Source organism: Melampsora larici-populina, assembly GCF_000204055.1.
Source record: "Melampsora larici-populina 98AG31 unplaced genomic scaffold MELLAscaffold_13, whole genome shotgun sequence".
In the NCBI taxonomy this organism is placed as follows: domain Eukaryota; kingdom Fungi; phylum Basidiomycota; class Pucciniomycetes; order Pucciniales; family Melampsoraceae; genus Melampsora; species Melampsora laricis-populina.
This window is the reverse complement of record NW_006768777.1, coordinates 1,641,632-1,658,031: the sequence shown is the minus strand read 5'-3', so window position 1 is coordinate 1,658,031 and position 16,400 is coordinate 1,641,632. Positions and strand designations below refer to the sequence as shown.

At 38.1% G+C, this 16,400-nt stretch overlaps 4 protein-coding genes across 4 annotated transcripts; all 4 read right to left on the bottom strand.

Moving 5' to 3' along the window:
* Nucleotides 1-1,127: 1,127 nt before the first annotated feature.
* Nucleotides 1,128-3,001, bottom strand: MELLADRAFT_71604 (uncharacterized protein; the record flags this gene model as incomplete). The annotated part of the gene is made up of 3 exons (XM_007408686.1): nucleotides 1,128-2,164; nucleotides 2,247-2,352; nucleotides 2,425-3,001. 3 exons carry the CDS (start codon nucleotides 2,922-2,924, stop codon nucleotides 1,907-1,909), a joined length of 864 nt encoding a protein of 287 aa, XP_007408748.1.
* A 2,293-nt stretch (nucleotides 3,002-5,294) lies between these two features.
* On the bottom strand, nucleotides 5,295-7,520 carry MELLADRAFT_62294 (uncharacterized protein; the record flags this gene model as incomplete). Its single annotated transcript, XM_007408685.1, has 10 exons — nucleotides 5,295-5,506; nucleotides 5,666-5,755; nucleotides 5,833-5,901; nucleotides 5,980-6,021; nucleotides 6,095-6,133; nucleotides 6,205-6,267; nucleotides 6,569-6,736; nucleotides 6,855-6,962; nucleotides 7,032-7,106; nucleotides 7,403-7,520. 10 exons carry the CDS (start codon nucleotides 7,518-7,520, stop codon nucleotides 5,295-5,297), a joined length of 984 nt encoding a protein of 327 aa, XP_007408747.1.
* Nucleotides 7,521-12,542: 5,022 nt separating this feature from the next.
* On the bottom strand, nucleotides 12,543-13,074 carry MELLADRAFT_35219 (uncharacterized protein; the record flags this gene model as incomplete). Its single annotated transcript, XM_007408684.1, has 2 exons — nucleotides 12,543-12,647; nucleotides 12,730-13,074. 2 exons carry the CDS (start codon nucleotides 13,072-13,074, stop codon nucleotides 12,543-12,545), a joined length of 450 nt encoding a protein of 149 aa, XP_007408746.1.
* Nucleotides 13,075-15,019: 1,945 nt separating this feature from the next.
* MELLADRAFT_85316 (uncharacterized protein) lies at nucleotides 15,020-15,690 on the bottom strand (the record flags this gene model as incomplete). The annotated part of the gene is made up of 3 exons (XM_007408683.1): nucleotides 15,020-15,130; nucleotides 15,198-15,540; nucleotides 15,611-15,690. 3 exons carry the CDS (start codon nucleotides 15,688-15,690, stop codon nucleotides 15,020-15,022), a joined length of 534 nt encoding a protein of 177 aa, XP_007408745.1.
* Between the last annotated feature and the right edge of the window lie 710 nt (nucleotides 15,691-16,400).

Here is a 16,400-nt window from a genome sequence, read left to right as displayed (position 1 = left end):
TGACTAGAAGTTGTTGTTTATAACAATCCTTGCAATGTGGAAACCTTCATGAAGAACACAGTTGACCATACACCAAGCTAGATGGGCTGAGACCCTCAGGTGTTTTGAGTTCCAAATACAATTCCTGCATGGGAAACACACAACTAAACCTGACACACTTTTACACAGACCTGTTCTAGAGCCCAGCCAGCATGACAAGCTTACTTTTGGCCAGTTTCTAAAACCTGAGAACATTGGTACGGACACCTTCACAGAGATTGCTGCCCTGGAATCATTTTTTGAGGACAAAGAGGTGATTCTCAACAACTCAGAACACTGATTTGAAGTTGATGTCCTAGGTGTATCTAAGACTGAGATGGAACTACCTGAATCAACACCCAACAATGTTAATATTACTCACCCACTTGAAACAATACTGGATGATGAGAACATCATCTCAATCTCCTCATCTAACTACCAAGGATAGGGCATATGTTCAATCTGCAACAGTCTGATGTAGGATTTCCTACTCCACAGAAATGTATTTTGCCAAAAAAGTCAGATTCTGAATCAGCACAGCATGTATCTAACATAAAAAGTCAGACTTAATGTGGTGTTGAACCTGTGGCCTTGAGCCCCTCTGGGCAGAGGCTATTTCCAAGTGCACACAACTGCATCTGCTGACTTGGCCATCCTTATAAACATCAGTATTGACCACGAGTGGGTCGTGGACTTCTGATCTGCTACCAAGGACCAATGATTTACCCAGGGATCAGGGATTTTGCCCAGGAATTGGGGCTTGGATTTATGTGACCAAAAAAGTTGGATTTGGGGAGGAAAAAAATTGCTACCAGCGGAAAGTTATATTTCTGGTCAGACATCATAGTACAAGCATTCCAGTGTCCTCTTATTCCATGTGCTAAGTTGGTGTCTGGTGGCATTTTGATGGTGGAATACACGTGAATAAAGATGAATTGGGAAGGTGGTGGATTGGAATCAATCCCAATGGTATGCTGGATGAGGTATTGTATCTTTGCCCATCCAGTGGACCTGCCTTGGGTAGATTTTCAATCCAAGGCAAATTTTGCACTTCTCAAAAAGAAGAAACTTAAAAGCTCCCATCCAGATGAAGTACTTGATTCATCTCAAAGGAGCATGAAACAAAAAATACCATTAAATATCTCATCAGCTTTCAAAGTTGATATATCAAGAAACAAATATAAACAATTAATACTCCTTTTTCCTCCGCCTTGTTCCAGAAACCCATTTTTTTTAAAACTAAACAATGTATGATATATAGGGTTTTCGTATTATTGGATTTATCAATAAAGAGCTACACAAGCCATCGATATCAATCAAAAAAAAACTAAAACTGAAACTTAAGAGTGTAAACTTCAAAAAAATCAAAGAACAAAAAAAAACACAAAAAAAGAAAAAAAAAGAAAAACTTGTATATATAAAAATGTAAACATTGTGATATCTTTTGAAAATATTTTTTTGTCCTTGTATCTTTCCAAAAATAATAAAGAATAATAAGAAATCTTGGGTATTAAGACGAAAATGAAGATGAAGATGAGAAATGAAAAAAGGAAAAATGTAGAATGAAAGACTATTAATGAAATAAACCATCTATAATTCACGAAGAATTAAACAAAGATAAGAAAACAATTTTTTTGTGATTGTTGGAAATAGTGTATCAATGAGTGTATCAAAAAGAGGTATATAAAAAAGAGGTATATGAAGAAAAGAACTTGGGAAGAGATACAAAGACTTAGAATTTGTATAGATATATATATATATATAGTAACTTAAAAACCGTTTATGAAAATTTTGAACAAAAAAACAACACCAAAAACACCAAATAGAAAGCAAAAAGAGACCCAAAACCAAAAGAAAACAAACATCATCAAAGAGGGACATGGATTGATTATTTAGTCCACCAATTCTTAGGTAATGATTCAAGATTAGAAATCGAATCGAATGATAAATCATCACCGTTAGCACTTTGAGGAGGAGAAGGAGGAGCATGTACATTAAGTGAAGCAAAAGTGATGTAAGAACTACTATGATTATGATTCAAATCGTTAGGAGTACAATGGTTGAATGGGAAACCGCCTTCTGAATCTTGGTCTTCTGAATCTTCTGTTACTGATGATGGAGATGGATAAGTCGAAGCCAAGATTTCCTATGATCATAAATGAATGGTTTGCATTAGAATTTTAGGTTTTTTTCGATCACAGGCTTGGAAAAGATTGGGTGAGATTTACTTTGGATGGACTTGATGATTGATCGGTTTGACTTCTACTCCAACTTCTATCAAGACTTGAGGATCTATTCCTACTAACAGCTCTTAAAGCACGCGAAAGGGCTTCACTAAAAGATCGTCAAAGAAAATATCAGTTTCAAGTTCAACATGTAGGATTTGACAAAACAAATTTAATTTACCTTGGAGATCCATCACGATCCGATTCTAAGGTCATTTTACCTTTAGCAATGATACCACACGGAACAGTCAAAGGACTAGTAGTAGTAGACGAAGTAGATAATCTAGGAGGTAAAGTAGGACGATGACGATGATTTGAATTAGGAGTAAGACGTTTTCTAGCTAAAGCACTAGATCTAGAAGAAGAAGGTAAACGAGGTCTAGAAAGGGAAGAAAGAGAAGGTATAGCCGTAGGAGAGGAATTAAAAGCTCTTTTAAAACTACGCGACGAAGAAGGTCTTTTAATCAAATCTAATTGAATGAATGATGAATTAGGTTTGGTTGATGGAAATGAGACGGGTTTGGTAGGTGATGATGGTAAACTGTTGGATGATGGTTTTCTGATTAAATGATGATGTGGTGATTGAAATAAGAAATGATGTGGTGATGAAGATCTAGATGATTCGATTAAGAATGAATCTGATCTTGGTATCATTCTTAGACTTCCTTTATCGTTTGACATTTCGGATGGATTGTTGATGGTTTCGAATGAGTTCGTTTGATGGTTTGTATTATGAAGTGGTGGTGGTGGTGGTGTTGGTGTTGTTCTTGGTGGTATTGTTTTGGTGGATTTCGATTTTCGTTTTGAATTTCCCAAAAACCGTCCAAAAAAGAAAAACTTCTAAATTCTCAAAATTAATGAATTTTCTTCTTTACTTCTTCTTCTTCTTTTCTCTTGTTTCTTTTTTTCCAAAAAGACCCTTGCGCCCTTTGAATTCGATTGATGATTACTTTAACAACCCAATTCAACGCTTCTTTTATATTTACAAATTCCTCCAAAAGAAAATTACAATTCAATTTATTCAATTCATTCAATTCAAATCGAATTTTTTGAGGGTTATCTTTCTAGTCAAAACTGGGGTGGGTCACAGGGTTTCTTTAGACCATACATAATCACTTTTAAGATTTTTAGGAGCACTCATTTTAAATAAAGGACACATGCGCGACCGGTACCGTGTCATAGGAAAAATCGTTCAAAGTCGTAGACCTTTGACTGTTCTCACTCCCATAGTCTAGTCTTCGTAACTGCCCCTAATTTCTCCGTCTACGTAGACATGTAGACTCACCTCACACCGCTCCAAACACACCGAGAGGATCCTTCGGTCAAGTAGGCGCTAGTATGCCTCAAGTGTACGTACTCAGTCTCTGAGTCACCTATTGCTCACACATCCACAGTGACTGCGGCGTGACTGCCGCCGGGAGATGAGTGGAGGGATCTTCCTCACAGACTCCCATGAGATCAGATGATATCACATCATAGATTTGTAGAAGCCAAATACGGCATCGATCGGAATCATAGCTCCAACTTCAAGCTCATCTATTTAGACCTATTTACACTTGTGTATGAGAGATGAAAGAGAAAGACAGGTGACTCTTGTTTGATCATTAATCTCTAAAGTCATGGCAGAAGATGTCATAGGTATGTAGTTTTCGAGGCGATGCGGCTTTGGAAAACTAAGCCCCTCTAGTCGGACTCTGGAGAGGGACTTTATCCGTCAGTCTTGGTGGGTCAGAAGAGGGTTCCAAATTAAATTTTGGCTGGGAGGGTTTTCAAAACTTCAAAAACTTCCACTTTGTCTAAATCAACCCCCTTGCCTGTTCTAATTGGAGCTACCTGTGTCCATTTGCTTGAAATCTGTCTATGCAGATCTTTTTTATCTCACTCTGATCTTTCTTGAGGAGGAAAAAAGGAGTTTGGGATTTGAAAGTATCTTTGAAACAAAAGTTACAAAAAATCTAAATAACACATTCTGTTTTGTCTTGGAAGATGATTAATAATTGATCAATGAACTACACTCAAAAACCAAAATTGTGTATTGTACCAGCTAAAGAAGATGCAAGACCATAGAAGACCAGGGTCTTTTGGGTCCCTTTAGCTGAAGCTATATATATATTCTCTCAATTTGTGCATGAATTGGAGCAGATGAGACTGCCCTTCCAATACATATTGACCTGTGTGGAATAATTGATTTGGCAAGGAGATGATGTATGTATGCAGGCAGGTCTAAAGCGTACTCAAATAGACACACAGTGTGCATGTAGCTGATCACAAAGGCAAGAGTAAGTACAATCAAGGATGCTAGGCCAAGGGACTGAGTCAGAGTGTGTTCATCAGCTTGAGTTGTGCCAGACAACATGCTCAGTAAAATGGTATACAGGTGCAGCTGAACAAGAAGCTGATCTTTAAATGGATGCCAGAGAGCAATGCTCTGTCATTCACTAGTTTGCCCTTGACAACAAGGGCACAGTCAACAGGAACAGTGGCAGGTTGATGTCCTGAACTTTGCATATCTTAGAAATTGCTGGCCACAACTTGCATTTAATGTAATCAGAATCAGCCTGATTCATATATGCTGACTACATTACTTGATACTGGATATTTTTTTCTTGTTGATCTCAAGATTGATCTCATTTTTCTCTGTCCATTTGGCGCCCATTTAATTTTGTCTATGATGATAATCTTACAGCAATGTGATAGATATTGATTTATATGGTAGGCTTTCATCTTTATTCAAGCCTGTTTCAATTTTTCAGGAATTATCCAGAACCTGAAAAAGGCAAAAAGTGACATCATGATTCTTGATCTTCATGTGTGTGAGTAAAATGGAAGCAAGCTGTATGCTTTCCAACTGGGCTTGAATTGAGCATCTATCAAAGACAATATGATATGAATATTAAGAAAGAAATTTCATCACTCATAGAAATTTAAATGAACATCAATTTAAGAACACAAAATATTTGATGCTCATCATCATCATCATCTTATAAACCACAGGTAAGATAAGAAACTTGCAAATTAAGAAACACATGAGGAATATGTATCTTGAGAATCCTAATCTAAATTGATGAATTTTCTTTGACTTGAAATTGGATCCATTCTCCTTGATTTCCTTGTCTCAAAGAATGTTTTCAATGATTTGTGAGAAGTTTGGGGAAATGAATTAACAAAATCTTCTATATCTGACATTGGACCCCCCTTTGCTGATTTGCTTTTCTTCACAAGTCTTTGGAAGGAGGTTGGCTGACTTTTGGCAAAATTAGTTACTGAATTTGAGGGTTGATTGTAAACCAATGAACATAGTGTATGAAGATGACCAAAAAAACCCATCAATCAATCAATGAAACAATGAAACAAATGACTATGATCAAAAATGAAACATATGGAAGATTTAAGTCTTCTTTGGAAGGGAGGAGGTATCTTACCCTCTGGGTTTGATCCTGATGGTGAAAGTCTGTGCTGGTATATACTGTCTGCACTATTGTCATAGCCTAAATCATGCTGTGAATCAACATCTGATGAGTACAAATCAATTCATCAGTTTGGAGGGTCATTACAGGTTTTTTGGGAAGAACCTCAAACTTTGTCTTACCTTGATTTCTGTGTACCGAATTTGTTTGAGATTGGTGCAAAAAGGTTTGGTGGTCAAATGAACCATCACCTGATATCAACAGAACACCAAAAAGTTAGTTTCATTCCAGGTCATTGATTTCAACTCTCTGTCCTTGACATGACTTACTTTCATGATCCAAATGAATGCTAGGTCCAAAGGTGTTATGTTCTGCATTGTTAATATATGATGGTATATCAACACATGTCTTTGTATTAATAGTTCAATGGTGAAATATGCATACCATGAACATTTTCAAAGACAAAGTTACTGTTGATGTGTTCTACAGGATCAAGATGAAGATTTTAATCAAGTGATTAGTAATGCATCACAATCTGTTAATTCCAGACTCACTTGGATCTATGATTGATTGATACTGATTCTCTAAAGGATGAAAAGAGTATGGATGTGAAGGTTCTAGAATTGGGGTACCAGTAAAGCCTATGTCATGTTGTGGGTTATCATCTGATAATTTTGGATCAATTCATCAGTTTTTAAGTGTTTTCATAAGCAGTTACCAGAGCATCTTTTGGATTGATCCTCACAATGATATTCTTGCACCCAGTGAGGCTGAGATTGATGTAAGACATTTTGGTGGTCAAAGACGTGATTGCCTGACATTGATAAATAATGTATGAATTGAATCAATCACATCGCCAAAAGCATTAGTTTTGTTTAGAGTACATGTTTGCACTTGTCCTCATCAGAAATTACTCACTTTCATGGTTAAAAGGAATGGTATGTTGAAAAGTCTCATGTTCTGGATTGACCATATATTGAGGTATGTTAACAGAATCTTGATACTTTTGAGTTAATGATGACATATGGATATCATGAGAATTCTCATAATATAAGCTACTATCAAGGGCCTCTGGAGAATCAAAATCTAAATTCAAGATCAATGAATAGGTATTTTAATACATATTGCAGCAAGGGATAAGGGATTTGAGCTATATGTTAGACTTTTCAAGACAAGATTTGAAGGGAATTCCAAGTTCACTGACCTTGGCTATCTGAGTTTGGTATGGTTTCATGCCAAGGGTAATATGATCCAACCTTATCGGGACAATCTGGGTAGTGGCTTGTGTGGGTTGGAAGATTGAAACCACGTTCTGGAAAAAGATTGTACAGATATAAAATTTGAATCATGCAATGAAAAGTTTAAATAATAGTTCACTGACTACCATGTTTATCATCTTCAAGGTGGTGAGCTGGATCAAGATTTAAATGATCAATATTGAGCTTGATGTAATCATCTAAGGTTTGATAATCATGGTTTTGTTCTATTGGAGCAAAAGCTTAGCTCTATGTTATGGTGAATATCTTGAGATACAATATAATTTCAAGACATTGAGATTTTGTTTGGAATATAGGATTTTAAAAAGCTTGCCTTGTTGAATGGGTTGATCCATTTGATAAATTACACTTTCATGGCTAGCGCTTTTTACAAGCATGTGATTGTTATAGGATGGTTTTTCAAACTCAACTTCATTGCCATTGCCAATGTCAGTGGAATAACTATCTGTAAATTATTGATCAAAAAACGGCTTACAGATCTGATTTACTGCTGCATTTGTTGAAGGATGATGGAAAACTTCCATACCATCAATTAAAACAAATTGAGTTGAACTGAAGAGGAAGATAAAACTCATAGAATATAGTAGCTTCATTATTAATATACCTTATGTCTTTGGAAAACAACTTATATAGTTAGATATTGTACTTTAACTTTAAGCTTAGTGGAGGATCAAAATATTCATAAACATTTGACCACCAAATGGCTATATCCATATAGGGATGGTCTTGGTGAGACATGCAAGAAGAAAAAGATATGAGTCAATCAAACTTGTCAAAGGAATTGCTATCTGCATTCAAGGTAGAGTTTGATGTAAATATATCCGCTGAAGCAACTCGAGTCATTTTATGAAATAACTCCATATCAGTTGCATAATCTGAATTCAAAGATTCAATTGCATATTCAAATCCATGATGTCAATTTCCCTGGAACCTTGCACCCATGTTTGAAAAAAGGGTCAGAATACTACCAATATGGGTTCATAACCTGACCTGAACACCACCCTTGCAAAACTATTAAATATACAAAAATTATACCACCAGACCTTATAATCTTCAGTATGTTTTGCCTGTGTCTGGCCCTGATTTGCCTTGTCTCTGAATGAAGAGATGGCTTGAATGTGGGTCTATCTAAATTCTTCAACAGATGTTTAGAGTCAAAGCTGAATAAAGATACAGACTATCACTAGAAAACAGGAGGGCCCACTTGCCAATCAAAGCCCCACATTCAGTTTCTCCTGTCGCTACCTCAAGAAGACATGTGGGGTAAAGAACTTAGAATATGTGCTGTGGCTCAGGTTAAGGGATGCAATCCAAATATTCCTATGACTCATATGGTAATTATAGAACAGTGGTCCAAGGGGACGGACCAATGACACAGACACTGTCAACATTGTTTGTCAGACTCATTCTGATCCAGCTTGAAGGCCATTATATAGAACTTGGTGTATGTGTCATGATGTGAGGCTTTGTAAAATTCAGATTGTAAAATTCAGATTACAAGAGAAAGTTGTTTGGAGGGGTGTCGGCGGCAAGAATGTATGTAGAGCCCCATCAAGCCAGCTCCCCATCAATATTTATTGCTTTTTGAGAGAGTTTATCACATCCAAAGTTCATAAGTCAGGTTTGATTTAGTGATTAGATTGCAAGGAAGCTTGTATTAATGATGGTTTTGAGTTCAAGAGTGGAATTTTTGATGAGATTGCAATAAGAAGACCTTCAGGAACAGGTCACTTATGGGAATATAAAAGGCTCAAGTTGGCTTTGCAGGGAAGAATAGACTTTTCACTGGGATGATTGATGTGATTGAAAATCTCTGGGAATTCAAGTTACATTTGAGCACACAAAACAAATATGAGGATATTGAGATCATATGTTGACTTGCATATTGGTGGCTTGGATAGGGAATGAAAACAAAACAGCAAATGGTGCTCATGATGAACATATTCAAAAGTGGTATGCAAGTTAAATAACATTCTGTTTGGCCTCATGGACAAATCAAGTAGCATTGTGGAGTCACCCCATGTTCACCAATTGGTGCTTTTGGAGGAGGCAAGGATTTTGCCTCATGGGCAAATCAAGTAGCATTGTGGAGTCACCCCATGTTCACCAATTGGTGCTTTTGGAGGAGGCAATGATTTTGCCTCATGATTCAATGATTGTAAATGGTGAGCTTGCCCTAGAATTTTGGAATCCACAAACAGAGATCATGAGAAAATAGTTGGGTATTGATGGGAAGGAAAAGTATCTTCTGGAGGTGATCAATACTTCCAAATGTTTTCAAGATTCCCTTTGATTTCAAGAGATGTACCAGCAGAGACCATGAGAAAACACCAAACTTATAAAGTACTCATTCAAGTACAAGCCCCTACAATCAGGCAGCAAGGAAGAAATATGGGACAGCTAGAAGCTTTTGGGGCTGGCTACATCAAATGTTGTGAAGCAAAAGGTATACATAGAGATTGTTGTGGTACTTATAGCACAACAAGGGCTATACAGTGCTTGCAAGAGTATAATCTACAGAATGTCTCTGAGACTTCTCCTTTCAGAGAATATTCAACAAACTGGAATTTGATGTTCAAGTCTCCTGATAAAAGAGAAAAGTCACTGTTGACAAAGGCATCAGAGAAAAAGCTCAACACTCCCTTGGTGCTATCCCAGAAAGCTTGTAGTTCATTATAAGTACCAATGAGATACATTTGTCTTATCACTTTGATAAGGGCAGTTTGAGTTAAATAAGACTGAGATAGTTGTTTTATAATGATAGAAGATACTACACTATATTATAGATGAGGAAAAGAAAAATCACTGGGACAAATATAATGTCTTTATATATCTGATTTTACACATTGGAAAATGGTAAACAGCTCCCAAAAACCCAAAAGATGACTAAACTGTTGGTAAACAGCTATGGAACAGTGATTAAATGATCTTCTATACTTCCCAATGGTTCCATATGATGGTTATTAAGCCACTAAGATCACTTCTGCAATGTATTATGATCTTTACATCATTCTACAAGCTGATTCATTGCTAATTAACCACACAAAGATGATTTACTTATATTGCCAAGCTCTTCTTATGATTAATTGCGCTGTATATGCTATGTATATGCTGTGTTTTGATTGGTAAAGTATAGATATTATGGTGGTCGTATGATGATTCTGTTGACCTTGATAATCATCTATGATTTTGCTGTGTTAGCATTTGATATGTAAAGATGTGGTAAAGCTGTGATTTGATAAATGGTAAACAGCTATTATTACTCATCATATTTTTGTTTCCAAGGCTTTGGAAACACATGATCAGGTTAAAATGAGATTTCTGTGACTTTTAAATTGTTGTGAAATAGAATCATTACTAATTTTACCCTCTTTTCCTTCAACAGATGACTAAAAAATGGTAAAAACCTATGGAGCAATGGTTCAAACCCTTTCTCTACTTCTGAAGTTTGCCATCAGGGGCTTATCAATCCACTATGATCATTTCTGTGATGTAATATGATCTTTCACTCATTGTTTAATTAGATTTTTAAGTAATTTATCCAACAAAAGGTGATTGTTTTCCTATCACCAAGTAGTTTTATCATTGATTTGCTTGTATTGTCTTTCTTTTGTATTAAAAACATAAAAAATGAACCTGAATGTTAAATCTAAACCTATTTTTTAGGATAATTAAAATTCTATCTTTGTATTTTAAGATGGAAGAAACAAAAAGTTGAGAATGATAAATTAAGTAATTCATGGTTAGACTTTAATGTGTGTTCCAGTGTCAAGATTATAGTTGTTTGGAATTTTAATAAGAGCTCCTGTTTGAATCATTGTTCCATACTAATTGTTAAAAAAACTAAGCTTTTGATTGGTACCAATGCATAATGTCATTACCACAGTGTGAATGAAGAGATTCAAATCTCATCATTTGTTGCTACCCCAGTCATGAGATTGGTGTGCCCCAGAGCAATAGGGACACATGGGGCTAGTTGATTACATGCAGCTTCCTTGTGACCCACACCTTGGCAATCAACCAGGTGGGAGGGGGTTCACTGAAACTTCGATTCTGTTCAATGGCAGCCTCTACCTTGCCATACTTTTGTGCATGCTGCAAGCATAGATTTGTCGAGTGTCTTGAAGCCAATCAACAGTGAGGAATCATGCTTTGATGAGTCTTCAGCCATATATTTTTTAAACACCTCACAAAGAGTGTGTTATTGAGTAGATCTCTGTTCCATGTCTTGAGGAGGTCCATGTCTTCCAGGGAAGTGGGATTAAACATGGTAGGAATAACATGTACAATAAGCAAGTTCACCTCTTGCTTCAGTTCTAGGTTTGGCAAAACCTTTGTCAGCCCTTTTGTGACTTGACCGTGTAGCACTTGTTCTTGTTTTTGTGATTCTAACAAAATCACCACATCATTGGATGGGAAAAAATGGATGTTTTGGACCAGAATAGAGGAAAATTTCTTCAGGGACACCTTTATCTTGTTATCTTTTACAACCACATTAAGGCTCTTCATGAGCTCAGGGATGGACTTTTCTGCTCCCGAGACTTTTTGGAGTCTTGTTGGGTAAGCATGAGAAAGGCTTCCCATCTCAGTCAAGCATTTTGTTTTTTTGAGCACAAGGGCTTGAATGGCTTTGATTATTCCTAGTGCATGTTTCAATGAAGATATGAGCTCTTTGCTTGGCTGGTTTGTTTCGATTGTGATTCTTGCTGCTGGTCTGGGATAACAGCTGTCACCATCTTTTCCATTTGTTTGGCTAGTGTGTCAAATTTTGCTAACCATGCTTTGTTTTGGAATTCAAACTGAGTGTTTGATACAAAAGAGAAGGGTTAGAGGAAGGGAACCGTCTGACAGCTTGGGTCAAACGCGGCATGCCAAGCCTCCATGAGGCCGGCTTGCTCCTGGATCAAGCAGATTGATGTTGACTGCTGAATCAATATCAATGTTGACAGATTTGGTTTGATTTGATTTGGGAACCAGACTTGCTTTTGATCCATCGAGCAATTTCTGTATCAAATCACCAAAAGTTCTGGAATCACCTCTTGTTTCCTGTGTAACCTACCCAAACTGAAGTTTCATGCATTGCTATAAACAAAAGAGAAAAATGGAGAGATTTGGTCTGTAGAAATATCAGAGGCTGATAGGTATTGGTTTGGTACAGATAATCAACTGAATGTAAATCAGCTCAAGCCTTCAAAGCAAATAGTTTGTTTTTTCACTCAGTCAATCGATTCTACTCAGAACTGGGGTGACATTGTGAAAATGCTTAGTGCGGGCAATTGAGGTAGATGAGTGTAACTCTGACTGCAAACACAGTACATGTCATTCTGAGTAAATCAAAAGAATCGAGTGGGGCAAGTAGGACTTGAGGCCAAATTGTTTGTTTTATAATTAAGTGGCATGATTTGATGTGCTACATGTGATCATGTTACCTGGAAAAAAGACTTGTGCTTTGCCCTTGAAAGTCACCAAAAGCAAAGTATGATAAATCATGAAGATTAAGGCCAAGATATCAGGTCAAGGAAACTCCAATGGATTTTGAGAGAGATACTGAGTTGGGTAGATAAAGTTATAGATACTAAGAGAGATACTGAGTTGCGTAGATAAAGTGATAGATACTAATGCCCACTTGAGGCAGACCATCTACCAAAACCGACTTCTCCTGCAAATAATCCCAAGATGATAGCGATGAAAAAGTAAACATTGAAAGTCATGACAGCAAGCTGAAAATCACCAAAGAAGACAAAATCATATTCTTAGTGTCGATCGAAAGTTTCAGATCAGGAGCATAAGCAAGAACCGTACCATGAGGAAGTAATCAAGCCCAGAATGTACGGCGGCAAGTATACCTCTTGGGATGTCATGTTCAGCAGTCCAGGGTGCGATTTGACGACAACCCTTCTTCAAAGATTCAGTGACCGTATCAGGTTTATCGGATTTATCGACTGATTGCTCATTTGCTGCGAGTTCTTCCCATTGGATTTTTGACCAAGCACGGTGAGCTTGGTGTCTTAATGCTCCAAGAAGCTTGCTGAGTATCGCTAAACCGAATAAGCCAAGACAGGCAGCGAAAGTTGTACCAGCCGTTTTAGGTTGCCATCCAGCAAACCATAAGGGAGTCACGGGTAGTGAGGCTGTAAAAGAAGTCATCCTGCAGAGAATCGATGGGAATTGACAAATTGATGAGCTATCGATTGGGAACAAGCACAAATGAAAAAAGCGCTAACATGGAGCCACTTGAGCTGTTCGAGGACATCCCCGACATATCCATTCCGGACATAGAGGACATATCCATTTTTAGGTGAGTTGTTTATCAAAAAGATTTGAAAGACAGCCCGGCTGGATGAGAATTGAACGAGGCACGGATCGATGGTGATTTGAAGCTGAGTGTCAAGAGGGACTAGAGACCGGCCTCTGAATGAAGTCTAGGTGATGTTTGAAATCCGGATTGTATCTACACTGGAAGAGGAGTGTATGTATGCTGATAATGATGTCGGGGTTGGATGAAGATGATTATGTGCAATTGATTGATGCTATTAATAGCCTGGTGACCGTGTGAGTTTATATATAGTCAATGAAACCGAATTGGGTTGCGGTTGAATGATCGCAGTCAGGATTTGATTAAACCTGTTTCGGTAAGATAGTTTGAGAAGCTAATGTAGACTTCCACCGTTTTGAATTATCCACGTTTAGTTGAATGCAATTCTTTAGAGTATGGTCGAGACTGATAATCTTTTCATTCAAACTGCTCTTTGAAAAGTTCATTCAAAGTGATGTGATGTTGTTTTGCAGCAAAAGTCGGGTCTGATTGGCATTACCGGTACCGGTCGAATTTCATGATCGGCCCAATCGAGAGACCGCCATTCTTTGCGGTATGGTCCGCTGATTAATTTCGGGTAATGACCAAAGATGATCTGCCAAGGTTCGAGTCGCCCAAGATGCATCTTAAATATTGTCTGAGTTATGTTTGATCATGTTGTGAAATTGTGACCTTAAAAGTGGATTGTTGTTCGATGTAATGTACATTTATGAGGTGATTAAATCCGTTCGAAAGGATTATGAGCCACATGATACAAACCAATGAGAAAGGTGAAGCCTCAAACCTTATGCAAAACCCCAGGCATTCGTAAGTTTGTAGGGTTCGAAGGAAAAAGGTTGCCGACGCCATTAGTTTGAAGGTCGTCCGCCATTCCTCGCCAGGTTGGGTATTAGTTGATGTTGGGAGATTGAGTTATATTTTCAGAATAGTTTGAGGCCATAGTGAAGCGATGGGAGCCAGAATGGATTGAATGTCAGAGTATTGAAGTGCAGCGATTCAAGTGTGGAAGGCTGTCTATGCGATATCGGCTCGAATGTCAGTTGATGATCGAAAGAGCTGAAGGGGAAAGTGAGACTGAGTGGTGAGTGAGATGATGATGAGAATGGGTTGAAGTTGAAGTGATGATCAAGTTCATTCAAATCTTGGATTGAGTTCATTTTGCCTGGTCAATTGACTTCTTGAGTCATTTTGGCTACATACAAGCAAAAATGTCGCAATTGATCAAGTTGTCACTGTATGCTTGTAACTGTATTTTGGAATTTCAGTCCTATCCGCCTCTGTCCATGACTTCGGAACCCAGACAGTCATCAAATCTTTCTCAACTGGCCCCATCGGTATCTATCACTGCACCTTTGACACAGCCAAATCACAGAATTCGAGCTCAAGTTGAAACTCGGGATTAGCCATCATGGGGAGAAATGTACATGGAGTTCTTGATTTTTGGCGGCAATGTATGACATCATTTGATCCTGATCATTGATCGATACAGTAGGAGACAATGCAGTGTAGGATGACTACATAGCTGACTTGGAAAGTTAATGATGACTAGTTTCAAAGGGAGTGGTGACCGCCCAAAATTGGAGAGGAAGCCGGATCAAAAGATTCATTAGTAGCGTTGAGAAATTAGGGTTCCAAAAAACATCACAAAAATATAATTAAAGTACAACTTGATAAGCTCTGATGTGTATGAAAATATATATGTGGTTAAAATTATTCAAAAATCAATAAGTATGATGGAGAAAAGTGATGTGTTCAAGTCAGGTTGATAAATTTGTTTTAGCTGTGACTACCATGACCATGACCAAATCTTCCAAACATTACCTCACCGACAAAATGTCCAAAGACAATGGCCAGGAAGAAGTAAACGTTGTATGACATCACAGCCAACTGGGTATCAGATGAGGAGTTCGTTAGTTGCCAAGCTTCCCATTCAACTTTTATGCAAGATGCGCACCATGAGAAAATATTCCAATCCAGCATGAATCCCAGCAAATATTCCTCTTATAATTTGATGTGAAGCCCATGCGGGTATGGATCGTCTCTGTTGATACTCCGAAGCTGCTATGGTACTATTATCTTCAGTCTTGTTGAGCGTTTCAGAGGTCACAGAGACATCGTGCCATTGTTGCGTTTTCCGTGGAAGGCTTGCTTGATGACGGAAGGCACCCATCATCTTGACAACCATAGTCAATCCGAACAAACCAAGACAAGCCGCGAAAGTGGTACCGGCAGTCCTGGGTTGCCAACCTGAAAACCACAGTGGACCAGTAGGTAATGATGCGCTAAATTGCGACATCCTAAAACCACAAGTAGTTCGCTTTTAGCAATCGAACTTATATTAATGCGATGATTCATTTTCAAACTCACATTGACATTCCTTCGGAGTTCGAACCCATACCATGGGTATTGGATAGCATGTCATGGGTTTCGTGCGACATACCAGACATATTCATGTCGGGCATTTCCATTCTGTGTGAGAGGAGGGTTGAACGGAATGAGCTTTTGACATAGGTGGAAATACGGTCGGTTGAAGTGAAATTTTCAAAGCCTCTTACATGCAATTGTCGAGTCAGGAATCTGTCACCGTTACACTTGGCCTAGATGAAGTATGGAAGACTGAGAGACACGTCGAAATTGTAGATGTGAGGATTACAATTTGTGGATCTCACTTCGAGGGACAGAGGTTATTGAGGCGGTCTGTCAAAGATTAAGCCTAGGGATTGAGACTCGAGGGGATTAGATGGGTTACTTAAATACGGTCCGAATACTTTGAAGGCCACGTATGTAGTCGTGAAGCCCAAGTAGCCTACAGCTAATGTGCTCCGAAACTTGTCACAAAAATTGCTACTACCTATTTGAACTACATGAGAGACCGTAGCAAATGAGGATGGTAAACGATTGAGTCGCTTACTCGGCGGCGGCAATGAGATGCATGTAATGAAGAAATGATCCGTGGCAGATCAAAACTGATCGGAGAAAGCCTTGGGCAGGCCAAGAATCTTCAAACAAAACTGAGAACGTCTGACTAAAGGGCGCTATAGTCTCACTGGCCGAACCAGAACATCTGTCCGTAAAGTCGTCCGTGTGAGCAATTTGATTTTGATTCAACGGATTGTCGCTCTTTAAAGTGCCGCTCAAGAAGTGCCTCCTTTCAGAA